At 38.3% G+C, this 23,073-nt stretch overlaps 3 protein-coding genes across 4 annotated transcripts; 1 reads left to right on the forward strand and 2 right to left on the reverse strand.

The window, feature by feature from the left end:
• Window positions 1-8,609: 8,609 nt before the first annotated feature.
• Window positions 8,610-9,877, reverse strand: LOC120183721 (ABC transporter I family member 1-like). Its single transcript, XM_039188366.1, has 2 exons — window positions 9,836-9,877; window positions 8,610-9,366 (listed from the first exon to the last, which is right to left on the reverse strand). Exon 2 carries the CDS (start codon window positions 9,314-9,316, stop codon window positions 8,627-8,629), a length of 690 nt encoding a protein of 229 aa, XP_039044297.1. The 5' UTR covers window positions 9,317-9,366; window positions 9,836-9,877; the 3' UTR covers window positions 8,610-8,626.
• Window positions 9,878-10,094: 217 nt separating this feature from the next.
• LOC120183744 (40S ribosomal protein S12-like) lies at window positions 10,095-11,356 on the forward strand. 2 transcript variants are annotated; one of them, XM_039188383.1, is made up of 5 exons: window positions 10,095-10,115; window positions 10,225-10,262; window positions 10,546-10,834; window positions 10,920-10,985; window positions 11,176-11,356. In XM_039188383.1, the coding sequence occupies exons 2-5, from the start codon at window positions 10,255-10,257 to the stop codon at window positions 11,227-11,229; spliced, it is 417 nt and encodes a 138-aa protein (XP_039044314.1). In that variant the 5' UTR covers window positions 10,095-10,115; window positions 10,225-10,254; the 3' UTR covers window positions 11,230-11,356. The 2 variants fall into 2 exon arrangements, with proteins under 2 accessions (XP_039044314.1, XP_039044313.1); XM_039188382.1 differs by having other exon boundaries at window positions 10,096-10,115; window positions 10,219-10,262.
• A 9,426-nt stretch (window positions 11,357-20,782) lies between these two features.
• Window positions 20,783-22,618, reverse strand: LOC120183743 (BTB/POZ domain-containing protein At2g24240-like). Its single transcript, XM_039188381.1, has one exon. It carries the CDS (start codon window positions 22,300-22,302, stop codon window positions 20,977-20,979), a length of 1,326 nt encoding a protein of 441 aa, XP_039044312.1. The 5' UTR covers window positions 22,303-22,618; the 3' UTR covers window positions 20,783-20,976.
• Between the last annotated feature and the right edge of the window lie 455 nt (window positions 22,619-23,073).

Raw genomic sequence — 23,073 nt, forward strand, 5'->3', positions numbered from 1 at the left:
TCTTGTTAGCGAAATATATACTCTTTTCCCTTGGATTCACATATTCGGAGGTTCCCCTTTTAAGGATTTGTCCTGTTTCTATTATCTGAGCTCTTGTTTGGTTTGAAAGCAATGTACTTGAAAAAAAAAGATGTGATCTTGGGGAAAGAATCCAAACTAAAAAAAGGTGCATTTTACAGCTCAATATGTTTCCCTGAGATTGCAAAATGATGGATATCATAGATTATGTAGTTTGTTCATTGTTGGTTCCAGAATCCAGATCCTCTTAGAACACTTATAAATGGTGTAAAAAGTCTATCTCTGAAGATTATATATATACTAGCTGGCCCAGGTTTCATGTATAACTTTACAAAGTTGAGTCTCTGTTCGGCAAGGCCTCCACTCGGTCACCTGCCTCCTCTTGACAGATTTCATTGGTCACACAATACATTTGTCTGCCTCCTTTGGTACCGGTAAGCCACCCTCTTCTCTCCAGAAAAGGTGATGTTCATGTGTCAAAAGGTCCACAAATTTCTTCTCCGACTCTCACTTGAGACTAGGTTCATTGCTTGCACAATCTGTGTTCACCATAATCCATAACATGAACACATGATCATGTTTTCACCACATGAATAGAGGGCAAAGTTTCAATTAATTAAAAGGATGAACATAGAGATCAAATCATAAAGATCTATCTGAGTTGACAAAATGAACTTATAACCTGTGACTGAGAGATTAGCCAACCCTGTGAAAGATTAAAAAAGAGCACAAAGATATAAATAAGTTCTTCACATAGATAACCAAAGACTGTGAACTAGACGAACTATATAATCAACTACAAGTAAGTTCATTGATCAGTTACAAATATATTTCATATTCTGGACTGCTAAAATGCAAGACCAATGATTCAGCAGCACTCCAATTATTCAATGATCAACTATAGCACTCCAAGTAAGATTTCATATTCTTAATTTCAATAAAACGGCATGGTTCCTTATTCTACACAAAACTAAGTAGACAAAGTATATTTTTCTATCGAGGAGGAAGAAAATCACAAAAGGGAAACATAGTTCTTTTGGGCAACGAAAACTTGCTTGCTTAGTTGGCCCTAAACTTCATAAAGCTTATCACCTACTTCAACTTACTTCTTGATCACATGCATAAGAAATAGACCTAGAAGTGTGCCATTTTCCTTGAAGTAGCATCAATAGAGTCATTTGGGCACACAAAGAGCTCAGTTCCATAACCAGTTAGCAACTACAACGAACCGAGTGCCTCTAAATCCTCAACACAAAGATGATTAAACAAGCAGAAACAGAAATGAATTTTAGTTTAATTGACAACATATTTGTTGCATTTCATTAACCAAGCATATTGACACCTCTAAAATCATCAGAAGCTATAAACCAAAATCTCAAATGGAAGAAATGTGAATCTCAGAACAAATAGAATCAAATATAAACACAACTTCTCAATATATGAAAACTACAGTAAAACAGTACTTAACAAAGCTACAGCCTCAAAATGCAAGATTAGCAAAAATGGCTGATCGAGATCCCACATTTTCCACATTGGATATGTTAGATTTGTCTAGAAATTAAGTTGACAAGTTGGAAATTTCATCTTGGTTGGTGGCCAACTTATTGGAAATTTCATTTTGGTTGGTGGCCAAACTTTGAACATGTGAATTTCATATTTGGTGGCTAACTTGTACACATTGGAAAATTCTTTGGTAGGTGGCCAAACTTTGAACATATTGTTCTTGAAACTCAACTATAAATAGGCCTAAGTATTTCCATTAGAAATCATCCCAAAAACAAGTTCTCTCTTCCTCTTGTATTCTTCATTCTCCCACTTTGGGAATTCCAAAGAATTCCATTTGTTGTAATATTGGCGATATAGTGAAGTTATCATCCGGTGTGGTGCCCGAGGAGTAGACGATATTCTCGTCGAACCTCGTAAATTTGGTGTGTCCTCTCCTTTATTGTTTTTTATTCGATTATTTTCCATTGTGTTTCAATATTCAATAGTTTGACAGATTTATCCGCTGTGCAACCTTTGGTGGTTTTAATCTTGACATTTTAGGTCAATTTTAAAACTACGTTCGTGTGGGAAATAACTCGTTTTCCCCAACAATTGGTATCAGAGCTTCGGTTGAGGTTATCCTGGTGGTTCCGTTGCTGAAAAGATACAGTTCGTGATATTGAATATTGTTCGTTAGAATTAAAATGCCACGGATCAGTTGAGATATCAAGCTCTTCATCTAGATCGGTGAGGAGGGTGATGTCAAATGCAAATTTCTCGGTGGAGTATTTCGATGGATCCGGTCATTTTGGCATGTGGCAAGGCGAGGTGTTAGACGCTTTATTCCAACAAGGTCTAGACATCGCCATTGAGGAAGAAAAGCCCAAATATATGGAGGAGAAAGAATGGGGAACAATCAATCGTTTGGCGTGCAGCACGATTCGATCTTGTCTTTCCAGGGACAGAAGTATGGCTATAAGAACACGACTTCTGCAAGTAAGATGTGGAAAGCTTTGGAGGAAAAATTCCTGAAGAAAAGCTCTCAGAATCGTCTCCACATGAAGAAAAGATTGTTCAGATTTGATTATCAACCAGGCACCAGTATGAATGAACACATCACTGCGTTCAATGAGCCAGTGGAAGACTTATTGGGCATGGATGAAACCTTCAAAGATGAAGATTTGCTTTGATGTTGTTGTCATCTCTTCCAGATGAATTTGAGCACCTTGAGACAACGTTACTTCATGGTAAGGATAATGTTACCCTTAAAGATGTAACTGTTGCTTTGTATAGTTATGAACTCAGGAAGAAAACCAAGAAGGAGAGCAAGTACGAAGCAGCAGAGGCCATGGTGGCAAGAGGTCGCTCGAAAAGTCAAAAGCCAAAGTGGAGAGGGAGATCAAATTCGAAGTCCAGACTGGGAAAAGATGATGTGCCTTTTGTCATGAGAAAGGCCATTGGAAGAAAGATTGTCCGAAGCTGAAAAAGAAAGGAAAAGCTGCTCCAGATGCATGTGTTGCAGAGCATGATGCACATGACTCTGACATATCATTGGTTGCTTCATCAACAACATTCCATTCCGATGAGTGGATATTAGATTCGGGTTGCACCTATCATATATCCCCTAATCGGGAGTGGTTCTCCGATTTAGTGGAACTAAATGCAGGAGTTGTTTATATGGGCAATGACAATGCCTGTAAAACTGTTGGGATAGGTTCAATTCGATTGAAGAATCAAGATGGATCAACCAGAGTTCTGACGATGTCCGATACGTGCCCAGTTTGAAAAAAAATCTCATCTCGTTGGGAGCCTTAGAATCCAAAGGCTCAATAGTCACTATTAGAGATGGAGTTTTAAAAGTCACATATGGCGCACTTGTGATGATGAAGGGCATCAGGAAAAATAATTTGTATTACTACCAAGCTAGTACAATTATTGGAGCAGTTGCAGCAGCTTCCGGAGGTGATGATTTGGACGCAACCCAGTTGTGGCATATGCGGTTGGGACATGCTGGAGAGAAATCCTTGCAAATTCTGGCAAAGAAAGGATTGTTGAAAGGTGCAAAGGCTTGCAAATTGAACTTTTGCGAACATTGTGTTTTGGGAAAGCAGAAGAGAGTGAAGTTTGGCATCACTATACATAATACAAAAGGTATTATAGATTATACTCACTCAGATGTATGGGGTCCTTCAAAGACATCGTCTTTGGGGGAAAACCATTATTTTGTAACTTTTGTAGATGACTTTTCCAGAAGAGTTTGGGTGTATCCGATGAAGTCTAAAGATGAAGTGCTTCAAATTTTCCTGAAATGGAAAAATATGATCTAGAACCAGACTGGTAGAAAGATCAAACGTCTTAGGACGGACAATGGAGGGGAATATAAAAGTGACCCATTCTTTAACGTTTGCCATGAGTATGGTATTGTTCGATACTTTACTGTTAGACATACACCACAACAGAATGGGGTGGCAGAGCGTATGAATCGAACACTATTGGAGAAAGTTCGATGTATGTTGTCTAATGCTGGGTTAGGCAAGGCATCTTGGGCTGAGGCTGTGACATATGCTGGCCATCTCATTAATCGTCTGCCGTCATCAGCGATAGGAGGAAAAACACCATTGGAGGTATGGTCTGGAAAACCTGCTACTGATTATGATTTCTTACATGTATTTGGATCCACTGCTTATTATCATGTGAAGGAATCCAAGCTTGATCCGAGAGCAAAGAAGGCTCTCTTTATGGGAATCACCCATGGAGTGAAGGGATTCCGTCTTTGGTGTTTAGACACCAAGAAGATAATTTGTAGTAGAGATGCTACCTTTGATGAATCTGCCCTAGTAAAGAAGGTAACAAGTGAAGCTGTCCAGACAAGTAGTACTCCGCAGCAGGTGGAGCATACTCTAAAACAGGTGGAGTTTCAGCAGATGATGATCCCAGAAGTTGATGCAACTGATTCTTCAACTCCAATAGAAGAATCAGAAGATGAAGAGGTTCAAACCCAAGAACCATTGGAGACACCAGAAATACTTGCAATTACAAGGCCAAGGAGAGAAATTCGTAGACCTGCTCGATTTGTTGATATGGTGGCCTATGCTCTTCCAGTTGTTGATGATGATATCCCTATCACTTACCAAGAAGCAATACAAAGCTTGGAAAGTGATAAGTGGAAAAGTGCCATGGATGAAGAAATACAATCTCTCCAAAAGAACGACACTTGGAAACTGGCACAATTACCGAAAGGTAAAAGAGCCATTGGATGCAAGTGGGTATTTGTAAAGAAAGATGGATCTCATAACAAGAAAGATGTTCGCTACAAGGCACGGTTGGTAGCTAAAGGCTACGCTCAAAAGGAGGGAATCAACTACAATGAAGTATTTTCCCCTGTTGTGAAGCATTCCTCCATTAGAATATTGTTGGACTTGGTAGCACAGTTGAATTTGGAGCTAGCTCAACTTGATGTAAAGACGGCTTTCTTGCACGGTATTTAGAAGAGGAGATCTATATGACACAGCCAGAAGGATACAAAGATGGTGGTTGTGAGAAATGGGTTTGTAAGCTGAACAAATCGCTATATGGATTGAAGCAATCTCCGAGGCAGTGGTACAAGCGATTTGATAGCTTTATGAGGAGGCAAAAGTATACTAGAAGCAAATATGATCATTGTGTGTATTTGCAAAAGCTCAAAGATGGATCTTTCATTTATCTTCTCTTGTACGTTGACGATATGTTGATCGCTTCGAAGAGTCAAAAGGAGATAAACAAATTAAAGGCTCAGTTGAATCAAGAGTTTGAGATGAAAGATCTAGGTAAGGCCAAGAAGATTCTTGGTATGGAGATAAGAAGAGATAGATAGAGAGGGAAGCTTTATTTAACACAGAAGCAGTATCTGAGAAAGGTATTACAATGTTTTGGCATTATGAAAATACCAAACATGTAAGTATCCCATTGGCTTCTCATTTGAAACTTAGTTCTCAATTATCTCCTAAAACTAACGAAGAACGAGTGTATATGGCAAAAGTTCCATATGCTAATGCAGTTGGGAGCTTGATGTATGCAATGGTGTGTACGCGTCCTGACATTTCACAAGCAGTTGGAGTTGTGAGCAGGTACATGCATGATCCTGGAGAAGGACATTGGCAAGCTGTGAAATGGATTCTACGGTATCTCCAACAAACCGTGGATGTTGGTTTAGTTTTTGAACAGGATGAAGCACTTGGTCAGTGTATGGTTGGATATGTTGATTCCGATTATGCTGGTGATTTGGATAAGCGTCGATCAACTACTGGGTATTTGTTTACTCTTGCTAAAGCCCCAGTAAGTTGGAAGTCTACATTGCAATCTACGGTGGCCTTGTCTACTTCAGAGGCAGAATACATGGCAGTTTCAGAGGCTGTAAAGGAAGCAATTTGGCTTAACGGGTTGATGAAAGACTTGGGAGTTGTTCAAAGTCACATTAGTCTCTATTGTGACAGTCAGAGCGCTATTCACTTAGCGAAAAATCAAGTCTACCATTCAAGGACTAAGCATATCGACGTGAGGTATCACTTTGTGCGGGAGATCTTTGAAGAAGGAAAGATTCTACTTTAGAAAATTGCGACATCAGAAAATCCTGCAGATATGATGACCAAGGTGGTAACAGTAATCAAGTTCAATCATTGTTTGAACTTGATTAACATCCTGAAAGTATGAAAACCTTCGGGTGTGTGGAGCTTGTGAGCGCAATTAGAGGCACTACAAATTTGGGGAGTTGAAGAAGTTTAGTAGGCTTGGTAATTTCAAGCCAAGGTGGAGATTTGTTAGATTTGTCTAGAAATTAAGTTGACAAGTTGGAAATTTCATCTTGGTTGGTGGCCAACTTATTGGAAATTTCATTTTGGTTGGTGGCCAAACTTTGAACATGTGAATTTCATATTTGGTGGCTAACTTGTACACATTGGAAAATTCTTTGGTAGTTGGCCAAACTTTGAACATATTGTTCTTGAAACTCAACTATAAATAGGCCTAAGTATTTCCATTTGAAATCATCCCAAAAACAAGTTCTCTCTTCCTCTTGTATTCTTCATTCTCCTACTTTGGGAATTCCAAAGAATTCCATTTGTTGTAATATTGGCGATATAGTGAAGTTATCATCCGGTGTGGTACCCGAGGAGTAGACGATATTCTCGTCGAACCTTGTAAATTTAGTGTGTTCTCTCCTTTACTGTTTTTTATTCGGTTCTTTTCCATTGTGTTTCAATATTCAATAGTTTGACAGATTTATCCGCTGTGCAACCTTTGGTAGTTTTAATCTTGACATTTTAGGTCAATTTTAAAACTACGTTCGTGTGGGAAATAACTCGTTTTCCCCAACAGGATATTCCTTAACTTCACTCTAATATAACTAATCAAAAGCAAATTTTTAACAACCATTAGGAATCAGTTCTGGTCTAGTATTACTCTCCACCTCTCCTTTATATTAGCAAAATATCACCAACTAGATCCAGAATCATACTGATCCCATTAAGATATGATACCGGGTATTTTCCCCAGCCAGGAAAGAACTCAGCCAAGCACAAAACCTGGAGGAAAAAACTAGAAAATGAGAGATGGGGGAGGCTCAGATTCGCCTTTTGTCAGACAAGTAAAGAAACAAAGCCGGTGGCTGCAACAAAAAGAGTTGCCCCGCCAAGCTACGACCTTTTCCCTTCAAAAGTCTGAACTTTAATAACAAAAAAATCATCATTGCCTCATTGCGTCGAGGGTTTTGAATGATGATGATGAACAAGAAGAAGAAGAAACAATATTAGCACAACGAGATGCTGAAGCGACGATGACGACGATGGAGATTGCGAATCGGATGTACTAGAGTACATAGACAGAGAGAGACAAAGGGTTGTTGTAGATAAACATCTGTAAGTGAAAGTGAAATCATAGGCTTCGCTTATCAATCAGAGGAGGGGAGCAACCACCCTTTAGAAAAACCAGCCACCTTCTTGAGAGCAAAGCCTCATCTTAAACTAATGAGAGAGCTTTTGCATACCTTCATGTCTCTGCTTATCTTTGCCTTTTATAATGGTTGAATGACCAAAAAGGATTAGGTAAACTATGCATTTAGTAACTAAATTATCAATTTTAATCCGTTTTCGTACCTAAACTTTCAATTTTTTTAAAATCATACCTAACATTTAGTTTTTATTTCATTATAGCACCAGTCGTTAACAACTTAACGCGTTTAGTACCTAAACTATCAATTTTGATATGTTTTAATACCTAAACTTTCGATTTTTTGAAACTTAACATTAAATTTTGAATGGGGTACTAAAATGAAACAAAACTAAAGTTTTTAATGGTGGGTACTAAAATGAAGCAAAGCTAAACTTTAGGTATGGTTTTGAAAAATTAAAATTTTAAGTACTAAAACGGATCAAAAAATGATAGCTTAGATGCTAAACGTGTAATTTACCCAAAAGGATTAAAGAGTGAAACTTTAGTCATTTAAAAGCCCATACACCGTTAGACTTTATGTTCATCCGATTTTCATCTTCAGAAGTTTCCTTTTAAGGATTCGTCATCTTATTTGGTTTGAAAACATGTATTGGAAGAAAAAAAATCCGATTATTAACTGAATCTTAATTCGATTAGTATTGTTGTTAAAGGCTGCGAGTTGAAGCCTAATTTAAGTGCATCAACCTTCTATTTGTAGGGATTGAGGAATTATGAATTTTAACGGCAAAAACCGAAATGCCTTGAAAAGCTTATAACTATAGAAGTTGTGCCAACTAAATGCTAAATAAAACTCTAATCTACATGAACCAGAGAAAAAAAAATGGAATCATTCAAATTTGATACTTATGTTTCACCCTCCACAATATAAGTTAATGTTTTGTACTAGTTTACTACATTTAAGAGAGTATCTAGTAGAAACCTTATTTGGGCCAATTTGTCACAACTCGAAAGTATAGAATGTTATTCCAACACACCGTATATATCTGCGAGCATCAACATTTGTTGGCAGTGCCATGAATGGACATGAAGGATGCACGGCTAAAGCTTTCTCAAAGATAAGATAACCAGCCGAATTTGGGTGACCATGAGATGAGTGATGGTCGAACATATCGACCAGTGTAGCTTTACTTCGCCTGATTCATGCAATATCCGCACGATCAAGCATGTCTACCAAAGTCATCCTTCTGGGAAACCTAGGTGGCAACCTCAAATTCAAGGCATCTTCAATCTGAATAGGGAGATGCGTTGCAACAATAACAATACCACCTTTCTTTCGATGCTCTGCGATAATGTATTCTAGCAACCTTACCCCTTCCTCATCTAGTGCGACTGAAGGCTCATCTAGTAGCCAAATCAGCCTATCGAAGTCAAGCAACCTAGCAAGCTGCAGCCTCTTTCGTTGCCCCATCGAAAGCATTCTTGCCTTATCTTTTGCCAGTCTTCCTAGACCCATGAGTTCCAGGGAAGACATGGACTTGCCATGCTTACCTTCAAGAACCTCGAACCATTGAACATTGTCAAGGACTGTGAACTTTTCTTTCACTGCATCCTTGAGGGAAAGCCAATTCAGTTGAAGCTTGTATTGGTGGAATATGCCTGACTGAGTAATGTCGTGGCCGTTCCAAAGAATCTGACCAGCTGAAGGTTTAGAGAACCCCGCTAACATTCGCAGGAAAGTAGTCTTGCCGGAGCCATTGCTGCCTGTCAACACGAGTGCTCCACCATCATGAACCGAGACATTGACGTGTCGCAATATTTGTTGTGCATTTCTCATGCAAGAGACGTTGTCAAGAAGAATTCTAGGGAGTGGTGGCTTCCGCAGAGCCATTGAAGTTGAAGAAGAATATTATCCCCGGGTTCAGGGATGTTGCAATCGACCTGCAAAGTGTATGAACTTTAGCAACACAACCCAAATGCCATGATTTTCATATAAAACAAAACCGATTTAAGAACAGTACAAAAGAGAAAATGAAAGCAGCCAACGCTTCTCATCTCTATGTTGAAACTGCCTACAAGACGAAAAACAAAGGTACACAGTGTTTTGAATTCAGTAACGAAAAGCATCAAACACTTAAAAGGCAATCCCTTTGTCCATTATTGAGCTACTGAAAATGCATTGAAAACTGAAATAAACACTAACCAGGCAAGCCAAACAACTGCCCATACTAAAATAAGCATGAATAATCCAATCTTTCATAGCAAAGTGACAAACAGACATGTTTGCCATGGAGGAGTGCACCGGGCTGCTGAGCTTGATTAAAGATAATGAACTTCTATGTTCAATGCACAGAACTAAACTCCACAGAAACCAATCCAACCAAAATTAGCAATCTTGATAGAAAGTTACCGCTGAGAGAAATGGAAGAAAATTGACAGTTGATTCTCCTCTTCGAAAGATTTTCCCGCCACCCGACGGCGATCTAGTTTTTGAGAATGTAGATGGTCGGCGTTAAATTCAGCTTTAACAACTTCAACTTAACTGGGCTTTATAAACCCAAACAAAAGAAGAATAATATAAGCCCAAGAGACCCACTAGAGTATTGGAAAATAGGGCTGCGTTTATAAAGTCTTTCGCTTAACCCTTTTCCATTCCTGCGCCAACAGCTGCTGCATATTATCTCTCCAGGGTTCGCCGCTCTTCATGTTCCTTTTGCTTTACTTTCAGTATTAGCTTAGCTAAAAGATCCATTTTCTTAACACTGTTTTCGTTTTTCTCTTTTTGCTAACAAGAAACAGTACATCCGGTTCCAACTTCAGCTCAAAAAAATGTCAGGGTAAGTGAAAATTCATTCCTTTACCGTGGCCATGTCAGAAGAATTTGATCTTCTTGTTGCGTTTGTTTTGATTTCTCTATATAAATTCAAGCTGCTTGCATTTTCATTATGTAGGCTCTGTGTTTAGTTTGCTTCACTGTTGCATGTTAATATGGATTGCTTGAATTGTTCTCTGTTATTCCAGATGTGTTCTTTCTTTGAAAGTTTTCATCTTTATTTTGATACCTTTTTTTGTCATGTTTGTATGTTTTTATGCGGAATTCGTGCCGGTTGCTTCTTGCAGGGAAGAAGTTGCCGTTGCTCAACCCGAGGCAGCGCCCGCTCTGGGTGAGCCAATGGACATCAACACAGCCTTGCCCCTTGTGGTGAGGAAGTCACAGGCTCACGGCGGTCTTGCACGCGGCCTACACGAAGCTGCAAAGGCAATCGAAAAGCACAATGCTCATCTTTGCATTATAGCTGATGACTGTGACCAACCGGATTATGTTAAGCTGGTCAAGGCCCTCTGTGCTGATCACAACGTCAAATTGCTACATGCGCCGAGTTCAAAAACTCTTGGCGAGTGGGCCGGTGTAAGTGGCATTTCATTGCTTGTATTCGTTTGAATTATCTCCTTGCATTCAAGACGAGCTAACTTTGTTTAATCTCTATGTGAAGTTGTGTAAGATAGACTCCGAGGGGAAAGCACGGAAGGTTGTCGGTTGCTCCTGCGTAGTTGTGAAGGTATGCATAATGTACATGGAACCACAGTATAGTTTACTTCAAAATACATTCGATTCGTCAACCTGTTTTGTTTCGTTTAAGCATATTTTCGTTTTCGATCGACCCTACTGCCAAGCAATATCTAGAGAACACAGAATGAAAGTTCTTCCGTAGTTAGTTTCGTGAATCATTGTTCTCTTTCTCACTGCAGGATTACGGTGAACAACATGAAGCTGTGGAAGTTGTCCAGCAGCAGAAGGACTAAGCAGCAGCGATTAGAGGACGGTTTCTTCAGTAACATTAGAGTTAATATTTCTGGATTATCTATGATTTTCGATAGTAGACGATGGACTAATATGTCGGAGAATTTTCTATTTTCGAGGTTGTCTCAATGTCCGTCTGCTTGTTGTTTCTTAAGTATGCTTCTGAATTTATCTCCCTCCAAGTACTTGATGACAGTTTGAGTTTTGCTTGTTTAGAGTTTGGGTTTGAAATTCGGATCAAATTTGGTCGAATTTTTTATGATGGGAGCGAAGTAAATTGAATTGAGAGAATCGTTATCGTAATAAATCTTAATAGAACGTGATCTAATTTACTTGATCAATAGATTAAATATCAATATTTAAATTAAAAGAATTAGATTTATGCTAATATTTTTTTAGAAAGGGGTCAATTATTGTTAATATTAAATTGTACATTAAATGTAAGAATCAATATAAGAAAGCAAATCTTAGAGAGTTCACTGTATATGGTTTTTATAATGTTTAAAAAGCTTGTCCTTCCCCTCTTTTTATGTATATGGTGGTGTTATATATATATATGTATATGAAGTTTATGCTTCAAAACTTAAAATAAATGTGATAAAAATAATAATTTTATATGATCATTAATATTTAATTTATTGATTAATTAATTTAAATTACATATTGTAATAATATGTTATAAGATATATTTTTATTTAATTTTAATCTCTTTACAATGTCGATTTGAATTCTTTATATATATATATATATTTAAAAATATGCTATACTAATAAATATTTAGTAGTAAAAATATATAACAGAATAATAATAGAATAGTGAATAAGAGGAATGGCTAATCCTTTGCCCTTGATTCGCAGGAGTGAAACAACGGATCAAATTGCGTAAAGAAATAGAGAAAATAAAATTTGAGCTAATAGTAATATTTGAGTAATTTGTTGTTAATAAATTTTAAAATTATTGTTTTCTTTTATTCAGTTTACATTAGAAATCTCAAAATATTAGAATTAGTATGGAAATATAAAAAACTAAGGGTAAACTAAATATTTAATACCTAAATTATCAGTTTTGATATGTTTTAGTACCTAAACTTTTAATGTTTTCAAAATCATACCTAACGTTTAGTTTTTATTGTTTTTAGTACCCACCGTTAAAAACTAAACGTGTTTAGTACCTAAACTATCAATTTTGATCTGTTATAGTTCCTAAACTTTCAATTTTTTTAAAATTTAACGTTAAAATTTGAACATGGGTACTAAAATTAATCAAAAACTAAATTTTAGGTATGATTTTGAAACAACTGAAAGTTTAGGTGATAAAATAAATTAAAATTGATAATTTAGGTACTAAACGCGTAATTTACACAAAATTTAAACAGATAGTTTTAAAAATCTAGAAAAAAGATCAAACTGAACCAAATAGTGGGTGCGATGACACTAGTGATAATGCACCAAATCTCACCACAACTCCGCAATTAACCGTGTTTAGGCGAGAGTAGTACTTGGATGGGTGATCTACTAGAAAGTCCTCGTGTCGCACCCCTTATTTAGGGTCTTGCAACTATGTGGGCGGATGTTAGAAATCATGTTTCTTGGTGTATCAACAACGGTAAGTTAGTTGATTTTTGGTTTGATGCATGACATGATGATTGTGGCCCTTTGATAGATTATGTGATGGCGGCTGGAGCCATTGATATGCATCGGATTACCATAGTTGATACTTGATACGACGGATGGTAATGGGAATTGGTGATGGTTTTAATTTGAACATTTTCATTCATCGGATATTTTGTTGCGTATCGCTGCAAAAAAGGGCCCTCTGGGTCACCTTGCAGACGACTCGATTGGCTGGAGCCTTAATGCTGATTATCGCTTCTCTATTAAGTCGGCGTATGAGTTCCATACTGCTGAACCATATAGTGCTTTGAATAATGTTTGGGTGATGATTAGTGAATTTCAAGGTCTACAAAAAATAAAACTCTTTTTATGGCTTTGTTGTACTGAGAGCGTTTTAACAAATGCGGAGACCGTTGATCATCTGCTGCACCGCTGTTCTTCGGTTACTTTTATTTGGTCTGCATTTGGTCGGGGTAATAAACTTGCCGAGTATTTGGATATGAATCTACATGAGTGGATTCTTTTGACTTTGGGAGGTACGACTGATTTTGTCGGTGATAGGAATGGTTGGGATATTTTCTTTGGTGCTCTTGTTTGGAATATTTGGTTACACCGGAACTCTATTGCTTTTGACTCTCCTCACGATGATAACCAGTCGGTGATCGAACAGAGTAAAGCTGTTTAGGAGTTCAGGCTTCTTGTTGAACAGATTCTCAAACGGTGACACCCCTTCAAGCACCTTTGTAGGTAGACGATTGATGAGATGAACATAAGCCACCATTGCATATGACCAATATCGAATGGGCAAGGACGCCTGAGCCAACAAAACAGACCAAACTCAATTATATGGCGGTATTTTCGTTCAACAACGCCGTTCTGCTCCGATGTGTGAGGACAGGACAAACAATGTACTATCTCAGCCTTGACAACAACTTTGGTCGATACTCCAAATTGATTTACTACAAACTTATGAAACAACTGAAACACTGATAGACCTTGTGCCTTATTTTTGAGAAGATAAATCCATGTAAAACGAGTAAACGCGTCCACAAACAAAATATAGTAACAGAAACCATTAGATGCAATGTGAGGATGTCCCCATAAATCTAAGAAAATATGTTCAAAAGGAGCAGAATACTGAGTATTGGATGGAGAAAAAGACAATATGTGACTCTTTCCCATAAAGCAAGCCACACAAGTTTTATTAATATCAAAATCAAACTTTACATATATTTCCTTAGTTATTTTATCTAAAGCATAGTGAGCTGGATACCCTAAACGACGATGCCAAAGCTCAAATTGAGACATATCAGCTCACACAAGATGAGCAGTAGCACCAAGCCATTCTTCACATTTACAACCAAATGTAAAAGTATACATGCTACCCTTCTCTTCACCTCGCAGTAGGACCTCTTTAGAAGATTCATCTCGAACATAACACTTCTCAGCATGGAACTCAAAATAAACGGAATTATCTCTAGCAAGCTTAGAAAGCAAATTCTTTGTTATACGAGGCACATGTAATAAATCATTCAATAGCAAGGTTCTTGAAGAAGAAGCCACAACTGAATTACCAATAGTATGAATATCAAGGGAAACTCCATTTCCCACATTAAGTTTACCTAAGCCTCTAAACTCAACAGGGTTTGAGACATTGACAACATAAGGAGTAATGTGGTGCGTTGATCCCAAATCTACTACCTAGTGATTGGCTGATTTAGAAACCACATTAACTTATGGTTGATCTGCTGCTTGAGAACATCCTTTACAACACTCACAACCAATGTTAGAAGTTTCAGGAACGAAATAATGAGTATTAGTAGACTGACCTTTGTGAGATCGAGTATCAGAGGTAACACGCATGAAATCTTCATCATAACGGTGCCAACAACGATCAACCAGGTGACCAAGTTTGCCACAAACCTGACATTGTATCCGAGCTCTTTCTTGACCTCGACTTCCAGACCGGAGTACTAAAGGCGAGCGTGAGGATTTGGAATCACACCGACCACTATTAGAGGAATCAATAACCACCTCATGCTGAGCAACATTGGCACTTATAGGAATAGAGTCTAATGATTCATCAAAATTGGCTAACTGAGCCTCATCATCTAAAAGAACCATATAAAGACTTTCCAAGGAGAGAGTTTCCTTCGTCGTTGTGATAACCATCATAAACGGTTGATATTCTCTGGGCAGCCCTTTCAAAATGCTTACAACATTACAAGCGTGCGAGACTGCACTACCACACGAAGCAAGCGCATCGCACACTTCTTTCACTCGAGTAAAATAAACACGCATTATGTCATTCCCTTTCTTAAGCGATTGCAGCTTACAATGCAAACTCATATCAGCAGTTGTAGATCTGTTAGCAAATAGTTTTTGCATCGTATTCCACACTGCGCAACCGAGTCAACACCCACAAACTAAGGAAGAAGACGAATACTGATAGTGGAAAAAAGCCACGATGCAAGCGCACTGTCCCGCACCAAAAAAATCTTCAAAAGCATAATTAACATTTACCTCGTCCTGATCATCAAGAACCGTCTCCGGTGGTGGCTTCAAAGCTGCAGTCAATAACTGTTCCAGGCGATTACTACGGACAGTAAGCAGAATATGCTATTTCCATAGCAAGAAATTCATTTCGTCGAGAACGACATTAACTTTCTTATGCGAGAAGCCCTTGGACTACTCCATAACCAACGAATAAGAATGAGCAGCAACGAAAGCTTAGAAAGGAAACCCAAGACCTACGATGAAAAATACCATATTAGAAAGCACAACTAATATAGAATTCAGAGAAATGATAGTTTAAGATATTTTAGGGAAAATGTTTATTTTATCCTACGACGAAACAAAAGGATAGTTAATGAATCAATTTATTTAACCATACATACCATACGATGAAATTCTAGATTTACTAAGAACATTTCCTTTTTTTACCCTAATGTCTCTATTTTTTCTTCTCTCTAAGTAAGATTAAGATTAAATTTAAAATTTATATAAAAAGCTCTTTTAAAGGCCTAACTATATGTTTTAATCTATATATTCTATCATTTTAGAATTTAAAATTTAAAATTTGTTCAATTTAATTTTCACCAATTTGGTAGACCAGTGACACATGACATCATTTGATTTGAGGGTTAAGTTTATTTTAATTTTTTAAAATTAGGATCAATTTGATAGAATATGTAAGTAACAGTGACCAAATGTGTAATTATACCACATAATTTAATTACCACATCAACTTCTTTGTTAAATATTAATGATAAGTGACTTAATTGAATGCATTCAAATAATTGAGTGACTTGATTGACAAAATTTCAAAAATAGTGGTCAAAAGGAGCAATAGTTAGGTGTCATTGGTATAATTTATCTTTATTTTAAATAATTCACCTTTAAATTTTTAAATAATTTATAATTATATGTTGAATACTTTAGAAATTTAATTTTTTTATAAATTAAATTAATGATGCTCATCATTAGTGTTTGTCAAACGTGGCAGAATCATCCATAAATATATACAAGTTTTTTTATTAATTTTCTCGAGCACCTTCATGCTCATTTCAGTACATCAAGATCTTTTTTCTTTTTATAAAGCAATTTTTTTAACCTTAAATTATATGGTATTATTGAAGCCGAGATGCTCTAGATTATAGAAGGGGTTGAGCTGTATATGGGGATTTATCGAGGAAACTCTTGTAGAAGTGGGCCTCCCGGATCGTTTTGTTAGGTGGATTATGAGATGCGTTACATCAGTTCCTACACAGATTTTGTGGAACGGCAGCACTTCGGAGAGCTTTACCCCTTCTAGGGGTATTCGTCAAGGAGATCCCATATCTCCCTATATATTTGTTCTTTGTATGGAACGGTTATCCCATGCAATCAATATGCGGGTTGAGAACGGAACGTGGAGACAAATTCGCATATCGCATTTGTTCTTCGCGATGACGAGATCCTTTTTTCGGAAGCCTCTCTTGATCAAGTTATGGCTATTAAAGATGTTATGGAGAACTTTTATGCTAGCTCTGGTCATCGTGTAAGTGAAGGGAAAACGAAAGTTTTTTTCTCTAAGAATTATGGTGTGGAGATGAGTAATGTGATTACTCAGAACCTTGGATTTGAAGCTGTTCAAGACCTGGGGAAATATTTGGGAGTGCCATTGCTACACAAAAGAGTGACGAAGGCGACTTTTAGATATATGATTGAAAGGGTGGAGCAGCGCTTAACCGGTTGGGCTGCTAGGACTTTACCGCTAGCTGGGCGTATAACTCTTGCGAAAGCCGTTTTGCAAGCAATTCCATCCTATGCTATGCAACCGACTTGGCTCCCAAAAGGAGTGTGCGATACTATTGAGAAGTTGATTCGGCGATTCGTGTGGAATGCGAAAGAAGGGGAAATAGTTTGGCGCTTGTGAAGTGGGACACAGTGAAACTCCCGGTTCAAAACGGTGGTCTAGGTATAAAGGATTTAGAAAGGCAGAACCAGGCTTTCCTAATGAAGATCGGGATGCAATTGATTGAGGGAGCGGATAAGTTGTGGGTGAAGGTAATCAAGAGTAAGTACCGTTGGAGTGATCAAAGTCCAGTCGATATATCGAAGCCGATATGCTCTAGATTATGAAAGGGGTTGAGCTGCATAGGGGGAGTTACGGTAAAGTATATTATGGAATATTCACAACAGTGCTACAACGGATTTCTGGTACGATTCATGGATTGATGGATCGGAACCGCTTGCTATTCATGCGTGAATGGCATCATCCCTCAATCGATAGCTGTTAATGCAATGACGGCTCCTTCTAGGGAATGGAATTGGTTTTATATTCGGAAGGTGTTACCGAACCAAAGTTGCGAATGTAATGACGCTCCGATATGGAAGTGGGAGATGACTCACGCGTTTTCGGTTCACTTGGCGTATGAGGCTCTGTCTCCTTTAGAGTCGAATGATACTAACGATGTTTGGCGACTTGTTTGGAGTGTTAATGTTCCGCAAAGGCTCAAAGTCTTTCTTTGAGTGGCACTTCATGGGCGGTTGTTGACTAACGTGGAAAGACATAGACGACACATTGCTGGTTCGGCAACGTCTGATATATGTCGGACTGAAGAGGAGGACATAAGTCATGCGTTATGCCGCTGTCCTTTTGCCTTCGATATTTGCGTCGGCTTATCCTCTCTGAAAAGCTGCAAGATTTCATACAGATGTCGTGGAAGGAGTGGATTGTTACGAACATTCAGGAGAGCAAGGTTTTTTATTAGTAGTCGGAATTGTGGTCTGTTATTTCTTGTTATCTGCTGGAAAATTTGAAAGTGTCGCTACTGTGTTATTTTCCAGAGTGAACCTGTTGAGCATGAAGATTTTCTGCCGCATTGTTTTCAGTTACGTGATGAATTTCTGGAAGCAGTCGGCTACAATAGGTTCCTGATCGTTGGAGGAAATCGGATTATAGCTGGGTGAAAATCAATGCTGACGGCGCTATGGAAGGACAGCCGCAGATTGGCAGCAACTGGCTGGTCATACGAGATGCTCAGGGTACTTGGTTTCAGGGATTTTCACGAAGCTTAGGAAGTTGCACAGTGTTGAATGCTGAATTATGGTCTCTCCATGACTCACTTTTGCTTGCATGGAATATGGGATTTAGGAAGGTGGAGGTCGAGACGGATTACAAGACGGCCTTTGAGATTATCACAACACCGATGAACGATAGTGAGGATAGTGCCATCGTTACACTGGTAAGAGGATTATTTCGTCGCACTTGGGAAACGAAGATTGCCCATGTTAATAGGATAGCTGATATGGTTGCGGATAAGTTTACTACCATGGCGCGAGGAAGAAGTATTGGGTTGGTAGTTCATACCGCCTCTGACTGAGGTGACTGATCTACTGTTGAGGGATTGTGAGTTAATAGCTTGAATTTGTTTAGTTCTGTATTATAGAGAAAAAAATTATCAATGACGAAAATATTTCCCTTTAAAAAATAAAATAAATAAATGTTGAAAGGAGCAAGAAAATGAGAACCACGCAGTGATGATTCAATGAATTGAAGAGACGAAACAATTAAACAAACCATTCAATTGATCACACACTTCACCATTTTTGGCATAATTTTATTACATTATTTTTTTGGATTAACTACACATATGATCACTTATGTTTGTTTTTTTCCTCTTTTGGTCATTAATTTCAAAAAACATAACATATGACTACTTCCGTTTTTATTTAATTAAGATATGATCACTTTCGTTTTTATTTAATTAAGATGTGGTCATCCCGAGTTAACTGCAGCTAACAACAATTAAATATAATATATTAAGATTTTATTTTAAAAAAAAATAAATTATTAATAATATTAACATTTATGTGTTGAGTTTTTTTTAAAAATATAATATAAGATTTTCATGTATTTAAGGTTCAGGTTCGAGTTTGACATTTCAATCAAGTTAAATTTAAGATTTTGTTTTCATTTCGAGCTTTTTTTTTTGAGTTTTTACGAGCTCCAGATCATGATTTCAAGTTGAGCTTGAAAATTTTAGGCTCATGAGTCTTCGAGTCGAATCGAGCTCAACAATACTCACTCGAACTCGACTTTAAAAGTATTAGAAAATATATAACTTGCCTCTTCTGTAGAGTTCACAACATTATGGTGGGATTGGGATGACTTAATTCCAGTTTAAAGATTGGTTACTTTTTGTAGTTGTTGGTTAACTGCTACGTTAGGCAATGAACACTATGAAATGGTAGTTAAGTAGTGTACTAAAAAAGAAGATTCCAGTAGTAATGGATTTTGGGTGGTTGGGCTAGAACTTGTAGGATAATATTCAGGAAGAAGAACAAATGCCTATGTAGCCATTGATGTCCCATCATGATTGTGTGATAAAAAGGGTTCCAAGAAGCCATGGATGATAAGCAATTGGTAGTCATCAGTATGGATTGTTGTCCACAAAATAGGCTGCTAGTGGAGAGCAAGAGACAACCAGTCAAAGAGCAGAAAGAGTGAACTTTGCAGCAAATGTCAAATTCATTTCCATTGGGAGAGGCTGGGTCTTTTCATGTGATCTCTTTCACTTTATTGGTTTGATTTTCAGGGTCCGAGCCAATGGCCAATCGAGAGTCAAAAGAGGTGCTTCTCATTCTCTCTCTTTTTAGTTTTCTCCATTAAACTCCATCAGACAATGTCGACGACAGTACCTAAACAACGTTCCATGGAATTGGGGTCAGATGAAGACAATAATGGCACTGTGCCATGTAGACGAGGAGGGGATGAGAAGCTACCCCAGAAGAATGTTGCCCAATTCCATTTCTCAAGAGAGTAATAATGGCTTGATATTTTTAAGACCTTGGGGTCCATTGCCCTTCTTTTTTTGGTTCTTCCTTATCTGTTAGCCATCACTTTCGGTTTCACCAAGTGTTCATTCCTGTGCTGAAATCATTATGTTTCAACATATTCCCTATTCCAACAGAAGAAAGCAAATATAGAGGAAATGAACTCTGTGGATGGACCAGCTGGTTCATGAATGACCAAAGACTAGTAAATGCAGAAGGTGGGGTTTGTTATGGTGGGTGCTTATCAATTATCGTCAGTTGATTTTGTGTACCAGAGATTAGGATTGCATCGAATCGGAACTCATCTAGAACTAAAAGTAGTTAGCCACTAACCTAACTTCAGGCAAAGCATAAGCTCATGAAGCTATCAAATGTTTGATACCTGTAAGATAATCAAGCATAAGCTCGAACACCATCAGCACCATCGGCACAAATTTGACCGGTGCTCAAACTCCAAGATCTTGCTAGAGTCAATAGTGCTGGTACTCCGTCTGGCCTTGGTGTCCAAGGAACATTGGCAACAGCTAGACTTCGGTGTCCGATATCCAAGTCTTTAAGAATAGTTACACGGATCAATTAAACCAACTTCACAATGAGCAGACACTTCACAAACTAAGAACCCTAGCAATCAATTTCATTTCTTTGAAATAGCAAGCAAACTATACATACAAAACATAACTTTAAATATCACCCTCAAATCTTTTTGCCTAAACCTATAATATTTGCTGCAACTATGAGTTGATCCTCCATGTCCAACTACCTCATAACTTAAATGACCATTAAAGCACTGCTCCAGCAATGAAACTATGACCTGAATCATATAACCGGCACTGGCGGAGTTTCCCATATGTCAAACACATTATCCTCGCTATGAAGTGCAAAGAGCCGATCACCGCCTATCGAGAAATCACATATCGAACCGCCATAACTCCTTCGAAGCCTAGATGTCAAGACCCAATCAGGTCCACAAAACACCGAGATGCAATCGTTCATTGACGAAAACAACTGCCCATTATGCAAAGCCAGTTTCGGATAACAAGGCTCATCCGGCATCTTCCCTTTCATCAGCCTACTCCTTGAACTCCACCTTACACTTCCCCCGTTGAACCTCAAATCAATAAACCCCAAATCCTCGTACTCATTAACGACACACACCGAGTTGCATTCCTCCATTGCAATGGCATCCCTCACACGTTTTTCATCAACGGTTAAAGGAGCACTGATGTCGGACCAAGACCAAACCATTGTCTTCCGTCTGAAATCAAGTAAACTGATGTAACAGTTATCTTTCCTGGGAAACAAAGTGGCGACTAGCAAACAGTTTGTCCCATTTAGCCATTGGAGTTTATCGGCTTCGCCGAGTGACCAACCCGGACTTTCGTAGAAGAAATCAATCTGTTTGCCGGTAACTTGGTCCCAAACTCCGATACCATATTCATTGCTCCTCCCTTTACAACTTGCAAATATATTAAAATCAGGGCTGAAACTCAAAGCACAAGCGGTGTAACTCTTGATTTGATCATCATGGACAACATTAAACTTGTACCTTAAATCACCAGTGTACGAACTAAACAATCCCATACCACCATCTCCTTTCCCCAGCCTTTCACAAGCACTTATCAAGACATTCTCAGCGTTGACCCAACCTATGTCGTTGACCCTCTGGTAATCAAGGTTGAGTGGCGGGTGTTCTTCTAACATCCAATCAAAAACATGGACCATGCTACCGTGAGCCACGCAGCAGCCGCCGTCCGGACCGGCTCGTATGGCGGTTCCATCCCCCGGGGCTCCACCCGTTACTGATTTCGATAGATTTAGCCTGTTACCATCAAAAGGACCAAGCTTTGCCATACGAACATGGTTAATTAACCCATAAAACATGGCTTCTCTGTAAAGAAGCCTTTCGGGGACATTGGGAGGGATGCAGAGATCTCCGTTGCGGAGAAGATCGAGTAGTACGGCGAAACAGTCCGGGTTCCGATCGATGAAGAATTCTTGGTTCTGCTGCTGTCGTAAGTCCCAATCGTCGTCGAATAATGCACCGAAGAACGTATCACGGCCTGCGTTTGCAAGTGTTGTGGCTGTCGTTTCAAAGATTCTTCCACCTACGTTGAACATCACTATGTCATTTTGGATTCCCATGATTTTGAAGAATACCAGATTGAGAAATTGAGGAAAAAATCTTGGATTTTGGTTCGCTCCAAATTTTGGGAACTGGAAGATAAAGAGCGACTAATAATGAAGCAAAAAGAGCAACTTCAATGAGGGGAATTTAATCAAAATTGGGGTCTGGGTATTGAAAAGATAGGAATTTTAAAGCTGGGTTTTGAATTTCATCGGATTTGGTGGAGCAAAATTAAAGAATTTGAGCGTTTGAATTTGAAATCTATTGATTTTTTTTTTTTTTTGCGTTCTCTCTTACATTACTTTCTCCATGTTCTTTCTGCTTCCATGTTCGGTCCGGTTTCCGGACAACGGTTGATCTTAATGCAGACCAACTAATATCTACCGGGGTCCACTTTAATTTATTTTGATTAAACTCAAATCAAATGTCAAAGTCAGATTGAATTTCCAACGATCATCAAACGGTCGTGATTATTTTGATTTCATCCCTCGGACCTCTCAACAACAAAACAATTTCTCATCTCGACCCTAATCCGAACACGCTCGGCTTTGTTTTTCCTCAGTCTATTTTCCGAGATAAAGACAAGCAAGGTAAACTTTTTAACAATGATTCTTTTAAGCTCTTGAATTGTCGTTGGGTTTCCAAGCCCGCGACAATTCCAACAAACGAAACTCATGACGATCGGCAGGGCTGCTCACCAGCTTCCGCCGTTGAATCAATAAAGGCGCCACCTTTGGGAGATGGATCGGGCATTCCATCTAAATTCTCGCTTGAAGAGTTGTGGAGTT

The sequence above is a fragment of the Hibiscus syriacus genome, unplaced genomic scaffold (genome assembly GCF_006381635.1).
Source record: "Hibiscus syriacus cultivar Baekdansim isolate YM2019G1 unplaced genomic scaffold, ASM638163v2 tig00112801_pilon, whole genome shotgun sequence".
In the NCBI taxonomy this organism is placed as follows: Eukaryota; Viridiplantae; Streptophyta; class Magnoliopsida; order Malvales; family Malvaceae; genus Hibiscus; species Hibiscus syriacus.

Excerpts from the sequence above, each read along its gene's own strand:
- LOC120183721 (XM_039188366.1), bottom strand. The coding sequence starts at position 9,316 with ATGGCTCTGCGGAAGCCACCACTCCCTAGAATTCTTCTTGACAACGTC.
- LOC120183744 (XM_039188383.1), top strand. Across the intron at positions 10,835-10,919 it reads CTCTTGGCGAGTGGGCCGGT|TTGTGTAAGATAGACTCCGA; the intron begins GTAAGTGGCATT and ends CTCTATGTGAAG. Across the intron at positions 10,986-11,175 it reads GCTCCTGCGTAGTTGTGAAG|GATTACGGTGAACAACATGA; the intron begins GTATGCATAATG and ends TTCTCACTGCAG.
- LOC120183743 (XM_039188381.1), bottom strand. The coding sequence starts at position 22,302 with ATGGGAATCCAAAATGACATAGTGATGTTCAACGTAGGTGGAAGAATC.